This window comes from Podarcis vaucheri (assembly GCF_965113315.1).
Source record: "Podarcis vaucheri genome assembly, chromosome: 1".
Classification (NCBI taxonomy): Eukaryota; Metazoa; Chordata; class Lepidosauria; order Squamata; family Lacertidae; genus Podarcis; species Podarcis vaucheri.
The window spans coordinates 77,568,106-77,586,199 of NC_138759.1; the positions used below are offsets into that span (position 1 = coordinate 77,568,106).

The window sequence follows — 18,094 nt, forward strand, 5'->3', positions numbered from 1 at the left end:
AAGGGAAGATACAGACTATTTTCTTCATCCTATTTGCTCAAAGAGTAGCAGAAGGTAGGGCTGGACGATACCTGCTTTCTTACATCAAAATACAACACCAGCTAAGCAGCACAAAATGGTGATATATTAAAATGTTGGAAAGGATGTGGGAAGGAAGAAGGCAGTTGTCTGCCATGCAGGCAGTTGACCGTGCATAGCTTCTGCCTCTCCCAAAGCTGCCGCCTCCTCCAGCACCTTCCAGCCCGTGCTAAGGCAGCTGAGGCAGGACTGTGAATGCTCCGTTCAGGCACCTGCCTCAGCCGGTGCCACCTTATAATGGGTGGGGCGGCAGGGCGAATGGGTTACCTCTTTTTCCTGGGATGAAGAGGCAGCCCATCCCCCCTCTGCAAGCCAAATTAAGGGGCGGGGCTTGATCAGAGGAGAAGTGGGTGGTTTAAGGAAGCCTGCTGGAGTGGAGGCTTTGTTAAACTGCTCTGCTGAGGCATGGTCAGCTGCACACCCGTCAGCAGAGCAGTTTAAAGAAGCCACCTGCCCGCATGGTACCTCTGAGGTATGAGGGCCAGAGCATGCTGGCGGCTTCACCCGTTGTTTATTGCAGGTGAAGCAGCCCATCGCTCTCTGGCCCTCATACCAGTCCTGCCTATTAGAAGGTACCATAAGGAACCACCCATATGGAAAAGGAACCTATCTGAGCACTTTAACATGACCTATCTTTATTCAGTTTGCCCCTGGGGCAAACTAGATTTATGCTGCATATAATTGGAGACCCCTGCTTCCTTCAACATTGACTGCTTCTCTAGACCAGAATTCCCAGCTCCATTACTATTCCCTTGTTTGTTTCTTTTTTAAATACTGTCCTGGGATGGGGGAGTGGGGTTGTCCAATGCTTCTGTGTTGCATATAAGAGTTGGAAGATGCTTCATTTGGAAATACTACTCCAGCCAGTTGCTCCTGTCTGGGAAGAACATCTATTATTATTTCAGTTTCCGGAACTAGTTGTACCTTTACTCCATTACTCCTCTCCTGATATGCTGGAAACTGAGAGATCTAGTGGAAACTAACTTCTCACTTGACCTAGACCCTGCTGTAGAGGCACACGTCCAGTATTGGTTCGAGCAGCAAAACGCTTACATGCTGGTATGAATGCACCCTTGGTATTTGAGGATGGCATGTGTTTATGCTGATGTCTGCAAACTGCTACCTCCCCCCACCTTGCTTATGCTGATTACTTAAATCAAGTGTTTATAGGGTGCTACTGCTGACCATCATTAGTGGTTAAGGAGGAGTGAATTCCATGCTGGGCTGAACATGTACTAAGTCTTTAACAAAAGTCTTACAGTTCTGGAAACTTGGCAGGTACCATCTGGGAAAGGTACCATATCTTCAGGATTAATATAATCAGTATGAGCAATGGACATGATTCTGAAAATGCAAGCGAATTCTGAGTTAAATTGGATTTATTTCAGCTTCAACACTAACTTTAATATGAGAGTAGGCTTTTCCTTCATGAATTATGATTCCATACTGGGCACTTGGGGTGTGTGTGTGTGTGTGTGTGTGTGTGAGTGAGAGAGAGAGAGAGAGAGAGAGAGAGGGATTCATGATTAGTACTTGCTGTGAATATTGCATCAAAACTGTAGCATACTTCGATGTATTAGTTATCGCTCTCATAATTTGACTAGCTAGATGTACATATAATTTTATATTGAGTTCATGCCTTATCTGGTGGCATGTATGTGTTATGAGATATTGGACATGGTCTGCTAGGTTCAGTACTTCACAGATCACAGAAATTGAAGTGTAAACGGGCTCCCTCCTCTCTTCTGTTCATGCAGTATCTCTGTAACAGGGTGCTTGAAAAAAGCTTGCTTATCCCTCACACTACTTCTCTTGTCCTGTTGCACAGCCGGCGCCAGTCTGAAAAGGCCAATTCAAATGCTTCCTTATTGGCACAGGCTCCTCAGGCTTGGCTTTTACTTGGAGTTTGTAAAAAGGAGCAGCTGTTTGTCTTTTCCAGCCTAGGTTTTTTTCCGGTTTCCTTTGCTGCTCTTTCATTGGCTGAGGGAAGGAGGGAGGAAGGGTTAGAGTGAAGTAAGCTGTGTAAACTCTGTGAATGTGGTTGGACTAGTTTTTTTGAGGAGGCAAGGAGAGAGAACTAGTAAAGCGTTGCGAGTCTGTACTGGCAGTTTCCAATTTCCCCCCTTTTCCCCTCACTTTCTCTCTCTCTTGTCTTTCTCCAACATGGTTGGGGATCATTGTAACCTCAGCGGCGAAAGACCAGTACTTGCCCAAACTCCCAAAACTGGATTAAGCTGCAAAATGGTTCTTCAGGCAGTGGGCAAAGTATTAAGGTAATAACTTATTTTAAACAATCTTCTTGATGTGATGGGGGAGAGAAGAAGCATATGTCGCATTCTCATTCTGTAGCTTGTTCGGCTATTAATTCACTTTGAGTGCAGACAGATCCTTATAGACATCAGTGGCAAAACTACAATTGATTTTAAATGAGGCAAGATTGCAGGTGATCATGTGAAGCAGAACAGTGTATTTAGAGCTAGGGTGTTAATAAATTTAGGTTGGATTTTAGTAAAGACAACAATAGTTTAAGTGGCTTGGTCTTGCCCCAATTTTTCTGACTTCTGCCATCACTATTTTAGAATTCAGAATCAAAAGAGCAAAATGTTTGGAACTTCTTATTCTCTATGCACATCTGTGCTTGAACACCTTTGTTCAAATGTTATTGGGCTTCAACTAAGAAATGTAAACTTCATGTATGCATATTGATGGTGGGGTTTTCTGGTAGAATTACTTAAGTAAGGCTGCAGTTCTGTGCACGCTTAACTGTGGAGTAAGTCTCATTGAACACAATGGGCATCTTCATTTTAAAGTGAAAATGCATATGATTGGGTTACAAGTCATTTTGGTAAATAATTTGTTTTATTTTTATTTTTTGTTCATTAATGTGTTCAGTCATAAGGTTTAATCAGGCTCTTGGTCCAGAGTTTTGTAATAAGAATTTTGGTGAGACGAGGAGGTGTGTACTTTTCCATTGTAACTTCCAGAAATGTTACCACAGAAATAAAAATACCTTTCAGCAGAAGTAGTTCTTAAATCAAATATGAACATTTATTTAAGTTTGAATGTATGGTTAAATAAAGTGGTTAGAGATCAGTATCCGCTGAATGAGTTTATTATTTTATCACAACTTGGTTTTGGTGAAGGTTTTGGGGCAGTTTGTCAACCAGAATATTATCCCCCACTTCCTTTCTTGGATTGTGCTGTCCACAAAAAAGTCATGGACATGTATTTATCTGTGTCCATGGGGTAAATTATATATTTGAAATGCATTTTCTTGTAAGTTACATTTTTCAGTTATTTGTAATGATAACACTGGTATTGACATGAAAGTGACGAACCCAGACTGCGTAAGTGGGGTACTTGGCTCATTAAGAAAACTCTGAACTAGCCGATTAGCAATGGCAACATAGGTTGTGAGTACAACACTAATGATATGGTATGTGAGTATGATCACCTCACTGCAAGTTAAATATAATTACTACATTTTGAGGTGGAGTTGTGGCTTGCCTGACAGCGTTGGCTGCCATCTTTTGCTGAATCAAACTGCAATTAACAAAGATGGAAAAGGTGATGTCATAAAGCAGTATTTTTATCATTAGTGACTACTGGACTCTTCTAAGTGGGGAGTGAGTGTGTGTGCGTATGCATGCTACAGGTAGACTTACATAATTGAGCAAGCCACTTTCGGCATTTCATTTTACAGGTTTCGTCTTGCCCCCCTCCCCCAATGAATAATCCAAAGTTGAACTTGTTTGGGGCACTTGGTACTTACTCTCTGGTGCATAAGGATATGATAAACTTGGGAAATGGCAAGCTCTGGGTGTGTGTTGTGCAGGAGGACAAGAAAAAGGTGGTGTTTGTGTGCTGGGTTTCTGTAGAAGCACAGAAAAACCTTAATCCAACTTCCTAAGAATACCACCTGTCATTAAGGAATGACAAGAACTAACCAGACTTCCCAGCCTTATGTTTGTGAAGTTACGTGTGAAAACATGTGGATGGTGTCTGATGAAATCTCAGAAGGCAGTGAGAGTTTCTGAGTCACAGGCAGGGCTTCAATGCCATGTATAGACTGTTGCTTCTCTTCATGTTAGGGATGAGGATAACAAATTTTGCAGAGCAAGAGATCTTCCTATTTGCTTAATTGGCAAAATTTATTCCAAGTCACAGAAACCAGTATTTCTTGTCACAGAATTTGGGCTAACTTGGTGCAGAATTGTGTTCTTTGCTTGTGTTTCTCTTTATCGGAAATTATGGACCTGAGCAAGAGTTCTTATGAAACTCAAGAGAAGTTGAGGGGAATTTCCTTAGTTCCTTTGACTTTTCAAACAAGCATGGGAACCCATTTTTTATCTCATTTAAAATGAGTTACTCTTTATGTATTCAGATACTCACCTATGGTGCCAACAAAGAAAGGAAATAACCAATTAAATCTTTCCACATCTCTTTGCAGTACCCTGTTCTGCATGTAATTATTATCAGTCAGCAGGATTGACTAATATAAGAGTTTAATAGCTCTGTTAGAGCAAATAGGCTATGACTGAAAATGGTGAATAGAAATGGGACATGAAGGAACAAGGCAACATTGGCTGCTCAGGAAAGGTAAATAAATGATAGTTTTAGATTGTATAATGGGTTTGTGTGTGGCAGGTGACAGAGGGTTGTGCCAAGAAGGATGAAAACAAATTTAATTCACTGAATAGTCTTTTTTAAAAATTGGCAAGTTGGCTGTGATAATTTCAAAGTGTCCTTTCAATTTGCCAGGCTTTAGTCAGCTAGTTCACTTTAAGGACTGTGGAACCTAAACTCAGCAGAACAGTAGCCCATTCATCATGCCATAACTGGAAAGAACTGCTTTTGCTATAATGTTTGCTGAGAGAATTAGGGAGCAGGCACACCTGGCTTTCCCATAGGAATGCTGCCACGTTTCTCAGGAAGCCTATGCAGTCTTTGCTTTCTTACAAAGGTAGCACCACCTTTTACAATTATCCACCTCTTTGGTTGGTTTTGCCTCTTTGCTGTTACCGCTCCCTGACTACCACTTAGTTGGGGAAAAGGTCATCAGGGGGTGTGCATGTGTGTGTAAAAACTAAAATGTTGCTTTACTTGAATTGCTACAGTACATCAGGTAGCAGTAAGTTTTGTTGATAATATATCGTCTCCTCATCCAACAGTTTAGGTAGGAAGCATGTGCACATGTGCACGGTTTCATAGGATATCTAGTGTGGAGGGTCAATCTGGTGAAGCTTCTTCCTGATTGTTAAAAATCCATTTCCAAGATCTACTGCTGTTGCATTTCCTTTTGCTGAAAGTTCATTATTCTGGAGAGAATTTTATGTGAAGTCTGTTTCATGGGCACACTTTGTGAACTGGATCATATCCACCAAGCCCATGATCCTTTTATGTTTGAGTTAGTTTGCTTGTAAAACAAAAGCAAACAGTATTGGGACTGCTCACTTTCTAGTCATGGTTCCTCCTTATATTCTTTAATTGTATTGCAACTTCTAGCAAAAGCATGAAAGTGCATTTGTGCAATTTGATTTAAATTTATACAGTGTTGATTTGGCTGAATCCTAGGCCCCAATACTCCAAATTCTGCCCTTATATCATGCAAATTGCCGTCTCAGTGACTTACTCAGTTGTGCATGTAGATATGGCCTAGAATTTAACTTCATAGGAATGGTAGAAAAGTTAAATAAGGATTCTGAGTCACTACTATCAGATTAGTAGCCATGGGTAAGGAACTGGAAGCTATGTAGATCCCTGAATCCCAGCTCTGACTAGTAGAATCCCTGTTGATCCTGACCATGCACACATTTCTTCCAAGTGTATTTGCAACACCATGATAATGACATTTTTTCCTCTAAAGGATACACATTTTGCTTCCTTGAATTGTGTATTCCATAAATTGTTAGGTTGAATATAACAGTGCAACTAATGCAACTAATTTTAGTTAGGTGCTAGAGAGAAATTAAATGTTTTTATAAGAAGTTCAGCTTCTTTTTATAAACAAGTCAGTTGTGTAATACTACACATACTAGCTCTGAGCAATGTTTTGTTTGCAGACTAGACCACTTTTATCTCTAATGGACCAAGTTCAAATTTTATAAGCTTCGGCAAAATAGCTTCTTAATCACAGTATGAACTACTCTGTAGACATTGCTAGAAAACAGATAAACTTGGAACTTGTTTAAGCAGAATTTAAGATGGGTTGGAGACTACTGGGCAAAAGGCAATTTGGGAGCTCTCTGAACTATTTTTGTCTTGCTCTGTTCTTTTCTCCAACTTTCCATTTGACTAAAATAGTGTAGCAGGGAAAACTTTTGACGGAGAGCAAATTATTGTCTGCAGCTTGAGTTGAGTGTCTTTTAAATGCTTCAAACTGAAACCTGATTGTGTCTTATTCAAAATATATCAAGTAGCATTTGTCTCATTAGGTCTTGGCAAAAGGTTGGCAGAAAGGCAACATTTATTCTGGCAGAAATGTTTAAGCATCGACCTGATTGGTCGATGATAAAGTGCATGTGTATACAGTGGTGCCTCGCAAGACGAAAAGAATCCGTTCTGTGAGTCTCTTCGTCTAGCGGTTTTTTCGTCTTGCAAAGCAAGCCCATTGACGGATTAGCGGATTAGCGCTATTAGCGGCTTTTAGCGGCTTATCGGATAAGCGGATAAGCGGCTTAGAAAAAGGGGGGGAGGGAAAAAACCCTGCAGGAACTCGCAAGACATTTTCATCTTGCGAAGCGAGCCCATAGGAGATTTGTTTTGCGAAGCACCTCCAAAACGGAAAACTCTTTCGTCTAGCGAGTTTTCCGTCTTGTGAGGCATTCGTCTTGCGGGGCACCACTGTATTCTGTGCTTAAAATAAAAACTGTGCTCCAGAGTAACTGTTGAGATACCAGGGTTCAAATCCCCAGTCAGCTATGGAGCTCATTGTGATTACCTTGGGCCAGTCACCATCTCTTAGCCTAACCTAATTTACAGGATCACTGTGAGGATAAAATGGAGAGAACCACCATGTACGCAACCTTCAACTGCTTGGAGGAAAGGTGACATATGAATGTAATAACAACTAAATAAATAACACTACATAAGAACACCTGGATCTATGTAGGTACTTTGCATAATTCTGCTTCTAGTGCTCATGATGGAAAAAGTGTAAGGGCTGTGTGGTACACTTGAGTACAACTCCACGAACTTGGGAAATCCTGGCCCAAACGTTTTAATGGTGATAAAAGTGAGTGTGTGAATGTTTCTCAAAGATGCTCTGTCACTTCTTTAAGAATGGACAAAGACTCTAAAACTTCTGTTTTTAAATTAAGAATTTAGTCAATTTTTTGAGTTATACTGATGTGTAAAGGAGAACCAATATGGTACTTAGGATTGTCACCTAAGGAAGAAGTTTTCTGATTGATACATCATTTTATCTAAGGTGTAATGTTCAATTGTCGGTTATATTGAAAGGGAATATTTCTAATCCTGTTAAAGATGCAGGCTGAAGCTTAGTTTTGAATTTAACAATAGAAGCCCATGTTCCTTGTTAACTATTGATTAAAAAGAAAACTAGTGTAAAGTTATTTTCACAAAGCTGGTTTTAAATTGTTGAGAGAACCTTTGGCATTGGCAGAAAATTTTTGTCCAAACCTTTTTTTGGGAAACATCAGATCCTATTAATGCTTTAAGCATAACATGTTTTAATAAGCATAACATGTTTAAAATTTTAAACAATTATATCTTTAAAATTATGCCAAACTACTTGTATATAGTGACATATATAGCAGAACTGGTAGGCGTATTCTTTAATTACAGTACACATGGAAGGATTTCTTAAATGTATGAGCAGAGAGGTGTGGGATCTGTCACCCTTGTTCCTAGTTCTTATAGTCTGGCCAGCACTGGGTACATAGGAAAATGCCAGCATACTTGTGCATACATGGAAATCATTTACCAAGTGTAGAAATGCTTGCTGTTTACGATGTTGTTGAATCAGTTGAAAAGGAATGTTGAAATTCCACTTGGAGAAGTTAGTTTGCAGCATGCTGAAAGAGGGGGGAAAGTGAACTTTTAGATCTTGCTATATTATCAAAATAGTTGGAGTGAGGCTCTCTTTCTTGCACAGTAATTTCTAAAATCTTCTCTGGCTTGTCCAGAAACAAAATAGGTTTAATTTGACCTTGTGCTTATGAGTGAGGCAGAGAGGTATACTGCAGTTACCATTCAACACTGAGTTGGATTTAATGGAGCAACATTGTCCTGCCAGCCAACTCACCAGTTAAAACTTAGAACCAGATAGAATTGATGGTGTTTTGAATGCCAGTCCCAACAAGCTGATGTTCAGCTTCAAGTGTAGATGTTATTGTTTGCTCCAGTAATGGACTGAATTTTGACATACTGTTAGCAAGGCATTATGTGCTGAAAATTGTACACACAAAGTAGTTAAGAGGTTAAAAGGTATTATAATCTCTAATTTGAAAGAGTACAAAAAGGGCATCAGGTAGGACAGGACCCTTTTATTTTCAGTGAGGGCGAGACACATTGAAGTGAGCAAATGTGGAAAATACCTGGTTTCTTCTCCACTCCCTCAAAACAGAAACCAAATCTCTTCATCTCAGAGCACTTTAATGCATATATGGCTTTTCTGGCAGGACAAGGCAAGTCTGAACTAAAGACAGACCTTTTGCTGTTCCTTCCCCCCAGGGAACTTAAAACAGAAATAAGACTGATTGAACTCAGCTGACGTGTTGTGCCGTGTTGAAAAATATTTATCCTTCAGAAAAGCGCTCAGCTTTGCGGAATGACTGTTCTGTGAATTCACTCACTGATGGTGGTGGGTGAACGTGGTCATCTTTGCATTCCAGCATAGCACTATTTTTGCTTGCTTAGTTTATTTTAGAATACTTATATTTTGCTTTATAGCCTAGAGAGGCACTATTAGTGGATTTAAGAAGACCCTCACAATAGATGTCACATTCAAGTCTGGCACCAGGAATATTAATAACATGGTGTTCCTGTGGTGCCAAGATGATTCAGGTGGCATTTCCTGCCCTCTTCTTTGGTGTTGTCCCTCACTCTCCACCTACTAGGGAACAACTCCCCTTGGAGTGAAGCCAAGCAGCTGGGGCTCACTTAGCCCATTATGGAGGAAAGTCCCCTAGTGACATTTTCTAAAGTTCATCCTCATGGAAGCATTTCTGTAGATTGATGAACTGTGAGAGTGTTTTCAAACGGTGAGCATGTACTTGCTTCATTCATATCCTTTTGTACTCTCCTATCTGTGCTTCCCACTCTGTCAAATTGCTATGAATTGCTGATTGCAGCTGTTGTGCCCTTCCTCACAATGCACCTTCCTTTGACTAATGAAATAGTCCATGCCAATTGCACTTTTATATAGGGGACCTTCTCCAGCCTGGTGCCCTCCAGGTGTTTTGAACTTCAGCTCCAACAACCTAAAAAGCCACCATAGTCCAGTGGTTGGGAATGATAGGAACTGTAGTTCAAAACACCTGGAGGGCACTTGGCTGGGCGAAGTGACCAGGTGAAAGATTCCATGGCATAGTATTTCTTCTAAACCTTCATTCCTGGAATGTTATGGCGTATCTGGAGATGACTTGTAGCCTTGAACACTCTGAAAGTAGTTTTCCATTGTAGATAGATTCACACGTCACATTGGCTCCCCCCTCCCCCGTTCATCAGCGACTGTTGTGTAACCCAGCTCCATTCTTCACTCAGCGGGGGGGGGGGAGAGATGATATTAATGGTTCCTTAAATGGGGCCTATTTCTTGTTATGGGCATCTTAGGACTATTATAGTTTTCCTCCCCCAACCCCACCCCTCACATTTTTTTACCACCCAGCACAGTATTTTGTGACATTTTTGTTGGCCTAACAAAGGTATTGCCAAATATGGATTTGGGTTGAAAAGCAGGCATTAAACCGACCTTGAAGTGAAGATAAGCAAGCAGAGTGGCCCCCTAAAGACCTACTTTTGGCCCAGTGCTATTAATGTTTCATAAGTGATCTGAGCTGAGTCAAGTTTCTTGATAATGCCAAATTATTTAGAGCCCTTAAAAATTCATATGGCTGCAAAGAACTCCAAAACAGTTTCTCCAGACTGGCTGAATAGGCAAAAAAAAAAATGGCAAATGCGGTTCAATGGGCAAAGTAATGTGCATTGGGGCAAAAAATCCTAACCACACATCTACTAACAGGGTTGGAAAGAATATTGAAAATCTGGCATAAAAACAGATATGGGCAGCAAAGGAATTAAGGTGATGGTGCACTTTCCCTGTATCGGGGTGGGGAACTTGTGGCCCTGCAGATCTTGCAGGACCCCCACCACCTCTGCCCATTAGCCATGCTGGAGCTTTGCTCATTTGTGAAATGTGTTCTACCCACTTTTCATTATACAATAAGACTACCTTTGGGGGCCTAACCCCAGATGGCTTGCATATCATAAAAGCATAATACAATTCAAAGCAAAATTAATGGCTTAAATGATGGCAGCACAAAAATATTTATAAGCATAGGTCAGTTGATCCAGCTATTTAAAACCCCCACTAAGTCACAAAACATGTATCTAAGCTTATAAAAGGCAACCAGGCAGTGTAGCTACCGTGCTTTCCGCTCTATAAGATGCACAAGACCATAAGATGCACATAGTTTTTGGAGGAGGAAAATAAGAAGAAAAAAAATACTCTGAATCCCAGAAGCCAGAACAGCAAGAGGGACCTGGCTTCTGGGATAGCCTCTTGCTGTTCTGGCTTATGGGATAGCCGCGCGCAGCCTCTCCTGGGCAGCGGGAGGAAGGCTCCCCCAAGAGCTGCACACACGCTCCACGCGGCTCTTTAAAGGGAGCGCTGAGCAGAGCCTCCCGCCTGCATTCCCTCCATAAGATGCACACACTTCCCCCTTACTTTTTAGGAGGGGGAAAGTGTGTCTTATAGAGCGAAAAATACGGTATATTGAGCTTCACATGTTTAAGGACAGTTGTTAGGAAGACACAGTCTCTGTGTTCCGCTTGTGGATTTATTGAAAGCATCTTGTTTGCTGCTGTTTGAAAAATGTGTCAATTTAGATTGGCTTTTTAAAAATGAAACTATGTAACTCCTTACTGTGTAACATGTTCCTCTTAAGCATTTTTTTGAAGACAGTTTGGAAAAGCCCTGTCCATTCCTTACATAGCTGCAAACCTTTGCATAAGTGATCTACAGGGCAAAAAGCGCTCTTGTAATGGTCTCCTTCTAATCACTTGATGAAGAGTAGAGATGAATCCACACAATCATATGCTCAAGATATAATGACAGTTATCGAACTATAACATAATTGTATAAGAGGCTTAAGGCATTATTGGCATCAGAGAGACAGGGTAACAAACTGTATGTGGAAATGTCTGTATGTGTACGAATGTGAACATTTTCAGCCATGAATAAATCTGAACCTCCATGATGGGATTTTTTGTAACAGCAACATGTTCCTCATTTCTGTATCATCATAAATGTGTACCTTTTAGCCAGCATGTGGGCTATATACTTGATGAGAGGAGGTAATGTGATCTCAACGATGAAATAGATTGCTGAGGTGAGAATAGTACCTCCATAGCTTAAATCAAATAGTTCTACCATACTAGTAACTTCATAATGCTGCAGTTAATATTTATCTGATCACAGTAGTACAATAAATAAAACTTGTCTAGGGATGTGAAGGCCTGGGAATATTCAGGAAAACTCCAAATTTGTTGGAGACTGATTAAATTTCATTGAGCCTTCCCCACCCCCCTTAATACTGACCTTTTAAGAGGAAGGACTAGGACACGTAGAAAGTCTAGTACAACACATTTTGTCATGGGAATATATTGGGCACAATAATTATACTTCTAACAAGCCCAACTTTGTCTTCATACCTCAAAGTTAAGTACATTTATTTGCACAGTGAATGCTGAATTTAGAAGGCAGAATTATGCAATAAGGTTATGGCACTTGTCATCCTTGATATGCTTGCCATGCTTGGGCACTGGCTGTGTTCAGCCCAGCAGCATCTGGAGCCAAGGCAGAGATTGCCTTTTAAGGGAAAGATCTGCTATGAGAATATGAAAGAAAAACTTTTCCCGGGCATGCAAGGAACTTCCTTCCTTTCTTCTCTTAAATAAACTATTAGCAACTTTTTAAAAAGGACAAAATAGGGGTGGTAAATAGCTGTTGTTGCAGCCAACTATGTTTTTAAGAAAAAACTTTTGGCAGTCAAAAGAAGGCAATGCAATTCTCCTTTGCCCACAGCCAGCATATGACTGCAAAAGATAAGATGTAAAATGGGGTTCTGGGGTCAGGCAGCTTGGCAAGGGAAGCATTGTTCACAAGGGGCTTCTCTTTTGCAACCAACTGACCACAACAATAGAAGAATAGTTTTTCCCATACTTTTACCTTGCAGCTAGACCCTCTACAGTGTGCTCATTCCTCCCAGATAGAAAAGCTTGCAATAAAAAAAAACTTAAAAGGTGCTTTCATAAGGGAAACACTTATTCTTATTCTTGTTAATATTTTTTCCTGCCAAAATATTGAAGATGAAATCCCAATATATACATTCTGGTGCTTGGAATTTAATGTGTGATGGGAAATTTGGATTTTTGAGAAAACGGCTTTTTTAAAAAATGACAAAGATTTATAACAATAAGTTTTGCTAATACATAAGCAGTGTTTGTGGAAGACTATTTATGTCTGTCTCTCATGGGGTTTGGGTCATGTTCTCCTATTCGTGTTCCCCTCTAGCATTGTACTGTCCTTTCTGGTTTTTGATTCCCACCTGTTAAAATACCTGGGCTCGAATTGAAGCATTCGAGTTGGATACACACACAGAGAAAAGTCAACTATGAATGTATCATTTTACCTTGAGTATTAAACTTGAATTTTCTTGACACATTATTTGAATAATCTTGTGCCCTCTCACTACTGAGGAGGGGGGAGATATTCCAGTAAGTTATACTCAGGTAGACTTAAGTGTCTGCCAAAATATTGACCTTCTGCCTCATTAAAGTTGTTTATATTTGAAGTATAAACCAATTCATACTGCTTAGAGCAATATGATGCTTTCCCTTTAATATGTAAACATTTTAAAAGCAATTTAGTTTGGCTAAAAATGAGTTACATTTAATGGGATTTGCCATCCTGAATTTGCATGAACAAGTTTGGGTTTAACATAGACACAAGACAGGGAAGGCATACAAGCCCCTTGCTCACAGCTCCCTGTGCTCCTTATTTTAGACATTCACATGTTTAGTACAAAGCACTGGGTTCTCTGTGTGTTATATACAATGCACTTAGAAAGTATGTATAAACCTTCACGTTAATCATGCAAAGGTCTAATAAGCGCTGCAGGTAGGGCTTATCTGTCTCTTTGCCCCCACCCCTTCTCCCTGTTTTGTGCCCATACATATGCAGGCAAACATCTGGGTTGAGCTCACATCCTGAGCTAAGGAGCTTGCAACCCCATCTGACCTGGCCAATCAATTACAGTGATCTTATGAAACATGTAAGCCCTGTGTTGAGAAAAGTGCTAAATAGAGAAGCCTAGAAAAAGGACAGAGTAAGTTGTTGATTGAGAAGCAGTAATGGTGGGAAAGCGGGACGCGGGTGGCGCTGTGGGAAAAACCTCAGCGCCTAGGACTTGCTGATCGTCAGGTCGGCAGTTCGAATCCCCGCGGCGGGGTGCGCTCCCGTTGCTCGGTCCCAGCGCCTGCCAACCTAGCAGTTCGAAAGCACCCCCGGGTGCTTTGTAGATAAATAGGGACCGCTTACTAGCAGAAAGGTAAACAGCGTTTCCATGTGCTGCGCTGGCTCGCCAGATGCAGCTTGTCATGCTGGCCAAGTGACCCAGAAGTGTCTGCAGACAGCGCTGGCTCCCGGCCTATAGAGTGAGATGAGCGCACAACCCTAGAGTCTGTTAAGACTGGCCCATATGGGCAGGGGTACCTCTACCTTTACCTTTAATGGTGGGAAAGAGCTGTAGGAAATTACACATGTATTCTAGGAATTGACTGCACTGTGTAGATTATTAGTAGAAGGGACAAGAGGTTAGGTTGGCTGGGAAGGCGGAGAACCTGTTGACTCTGGAACAAGAGAGACATGGAGCTGAGGTTTATGTCTTGAATTTTCAGCACCGTATAAAACAACTAGCTAAATCTGAAGCTGTGGCTCTCTGATTAACAGCTTATTCAACTTTACAAAAGTAACTAATATTTTGTTAAATTGTTGGCAGTGCTTGCTGACTAATTTACGTTGAACATGCTTCCTACACATGGGGGGGGGGGGATTGCATACCTGAAGTTACATGCTCTCTCATTCTCCCTCTTTTGTTCTTTACTTCTGCAACCATTCCACTTCTGAGACCCCACAGGCATTATTGATCTACTGCTTTGTTTTAGCCATGCATTTTGCTGGGTAGGGTTTACACTGTGTACTGCTACCACAGATTTATCTCTGGTCTCAGGTGTGTAGGAGGAGATAACTTGCTTTCAGGCTTTTGAAAGATGCAATCTAGATTGTCTACTCTTCTGTGTTGCGCTTTACCTTTCTGTTTTTCACATCCTACATTGGAAGTGGAGGATTGACTACCCCATTCACAAGCATCCCACAAAATGATATATCCCATAACAGGAACTCTTAGCATTGCCTTAGATAGGCATGGATACTACTAGCTTAACGTGGTTATTAAAATGCTACATGCTTTAGAGATGCTTGTAGAACTGTGTAGGTTGCATCCAGTGCCTGAATAATGGATTTGGACATGCCAAGTGCTATATAAAGGGTCATACTCCCTCTATCCTTCTCTCTTTAATTGCTATAGTCTCCTTGTCTATGGAACAGACATTTCTTCCACCATCTATGTCCCAAAACAGTAGCAGACAAAATAGGCCCTACCATGGGCTATTACTATCCTTAGTAAGAAGAGCTTCAATTCAAGTACAGATCTCAAGTTATTCTTACTTGATACATCAGTGGCTTTTGATACCAATGACTGTGGTATCTTCCTGCATCAGCTCTGTGAGATGAGTATTGGGAACATTGTTTTGTAGTGGTTCCAGTTTCATCTTCAGTGTCTGTTTCAAAGAATAGCATTGAATGATTGTTTCCGCAGTTGTGCTGTAGCATGCCACATCATAGGGTACCACTGTGTCCCTGATGTGATTTAACGTCTACATGAAGCCATTGGGAGCTGTTATTGGAAGGTAAGGAGCAACATGTCAACAGTGTGCTCTTCCGGGTTGGCGCGATCTGGAAATGGCGGATTCCCTCCGAGCTCCGGAGGGAATCGGCTCAGCGGTGGATGGGTCTTTGCCGTGCCGGCGACACGGGGACCCTTAAAAACCGCAGGCGCGGAAGCCTGCGGACTGAAGACTCGGCGGGTGCCTTAAGCGCCCCCCCTGATTCGCGAAGAGCCTTTTTAAAGGCTATGGAGGGGATACGGGGGACGGCGCGGCACTGAGAGTCGATCGCTACCGCCGCTGAGCGAAGCCGCGAGCCATAACTGGAGAGCGCTGACTTCCTTCCTTGAAATTTGGACTGAAAAAAAAAGAACCCGTGAGTAATTTGGAACTGAACTTTAAAAATCTTATCTTCTGAATTTGAGACGACCGGGGGGTGTGCTAAAAGGAAGTCCCCACCCCCCCCCTTGCAGACAATCCAGAGCAACGATATAAGAGCTAAGCTGGAGTGCCTACCCTGTAAAGGGTGAGTTTCAAAAAGACAGTAACTTCCAAGATTTGGAAAGGCAAATTTGAGCAGGAGAGTGGAGTGTTGGAAGAGACTTTGTTTTGTTGTAAACAACCCTCCCTCCCGGGCCCGGGAGCGACCTGCTTTGGAGCCTGTATAGAGGAGCAGAATTTGACAGCTGTCAAAGCTGTCAAATGGACTGTTAACAGTGGAAAATTTGCTATTTAAGATCTCTCCGGATTAAAAGGAGTTACAATTGAATCAAAATTGTTGGAAACAAAGAAACAATAACAGGACAGAGGACTGTTGGAGAAAAGAACATTAAGTAACCAGATTCCCTCTAGGGGGAATTCTGTGGAATTACAATGGCTGTGGGTGGAAAGATACTGAGAGAAATCGAAAGGATGTTTTCACTGGTGGGAACCTTACAGGAGCAGACTACAGCTATAAGTAAACAACTGATGACCTTGAATTCTGAAACAAGTAGTTCTGCTGAATGTAATGAGGACTTAAGTGAGAAAGAACCCACAGCTGAATTCGAAATAATAAACAAAGAAGAGGAGAAGACAAAACAAGAAAGAGAACAAGTTAAGTGGGAAAATACTAACCAGAAGCCGACATTTGGAGAACACAAGCAAGGAGACTATTGGATTAAATCCATTTTAAGCCTACGAAAGATACAGAAGACGAAAGTGGAGGCCCCGGGAGTTTATGGAATTCAGGAATTTGAAATAAAGAAGTACAATTGGGGCCTCCACATAGACTTTGATTTTGATTATCATCAAGACTCAGGCCTTGTGGAAATTTTTCAACAGTTGTTTCTAAATATGGGAAGAGACTATGGACTGATTGGATTGATTGTGAAGGAACTCTTTCGAGACTCGATGACCGACAAAAAAGACTACCAACAAAACCGGCGGAGAGGGACTGAAAGAGATTTGAGAGCCTCGGACGTGCGGAACCCAGGCTAAAAACTGTTATTTTGGACATATCTTGGGAAAGGACGCAAACCGGGGATGGGAGGGAGGGAAGCATTTAAATTCAAACAACACTCAAGACCAGGGGGTTTAGTTAATAAGAAAATTATTCAAGAAAAAATGAGAAATCGAAGGAAGAGAATTGGGGTCCAACTTAGGGAAAATTGATTTTTGCTTTTCTTTATAAAAGGATTAATATTAAGATGGAAAAGGAAATGCCAATTTGCTGACATAAATTTGGGAATAGGGATGCAAGGGAGGGGGTGGGGGAAGTCAAGGACTAGGGTTAGAAAATAAGATTTTCGGAAATTATATATGTTTGTTGTCTTTTATGTTTGTTTTGGTGTTCTGTATTTTGTTTTTGTCTATATAAAATGTGAAAACCCAATAAAAATATTTAAAAAAAAAAACATGTCAACAGTGTGCTGATGATGGTGAGGTTGTTCCTGGGCTCAGTGGTGGGCTGGATGAGGACCAATAAACTGGCAATACAGAGGTGTTGTGGCTGGATCCAGAGTCTAGATAACTGCTCAATTGCCTGAAGGAGCAGGTTAATAGTCTGGGGTTTCTCTTGTGGCAAGAGGCTCAGCTGCAGCTGTTTTTTATCTGTTTTTATATTTCTAATTGTTTTTATATATGCAAATTGTTTTAACTGCTTTTATATATCTTGTATATGTTATGGTAAATCACTTTCAAATGCCTGGTGATGGTAACAATTGATTTTTTGTTTAGGGCCTAGGAAACGAAAGCAGACAGGTAAGCTCTTGGTTGGGTCAAGAGCAAGCAAGAGCAGTGACACTGTTCACTTAGCTCTGAATAGCCCATAGCTGTTGCCTGTGACTTAGGAGAGGAGTCACTTTGAGTGCCGGAATAGTCTGTATTGACTTGTTCTAGTTAAGTTCAACAGGCTCACTGGAACAGTTTCTGAGGAAACATTTCTTCTTTGTTTCAAAGGCACCAGATTTGAATATGTAAACATACATATTTTGTTGCATTTTTGCACTGAACAACTTTGCTTGATAAGGAACATGATGTGCCCCTGAAGCTGACACAAGCTTTAACCAGCTGGCAAGTCTGAGAGGACCCAATTCTTCAGCCTGTTTGGAGCATGCATGCATGCACACCCGCCACATAGTGTCTTGTACGGCACTGGGGTTTGTCTGTAGTTGTGTATTTCTCAATAGGAATTGCACACCATGGGCCAAAACCTAGTTAGCTTGGAAATGTGGTTAATTCTACTCTTAACAAAACCCAACACTTCTTGTTCAATGTTTTTCATATGGGAAGCTTGTTTGGGGCCTCAAGGTGTGAGATCACTAAATTACCTGCATCACAAAGAACT

General features: G+C 41.2%; 1 protein-coding gene across 3 annotated transcripts in view; it reads left to right on the top strand.

Annotated features, from left to right (window-relative positions):
* Positions 1–18,094, top strand: part of MOB2 (MOB kinase activator 2) — a 106,707-nt gene that overhangs the window by 70,337 nt on the left and 18,276 nt on the right. Inside the window, exon 1 of one of the 3 annotated variants that reach the window (XM_082195185.1) lies at positions 2,122–2,351. The exons of the other annotated variants lie outside the window; for them this stretch is intronic. Within the exon in view, the coding sequence (XP_082051311.1) occupies positions 2,242–2,351 (110 nt within the window). The 5' untranslated portion in view covers positions 2,122–2,241. Of the gene's footprint in view, positions 1–2,121; positions 2,352–18,094 lie in introns of those variants that run through there. 3 annotated transcript variants of the gene reach the window in all.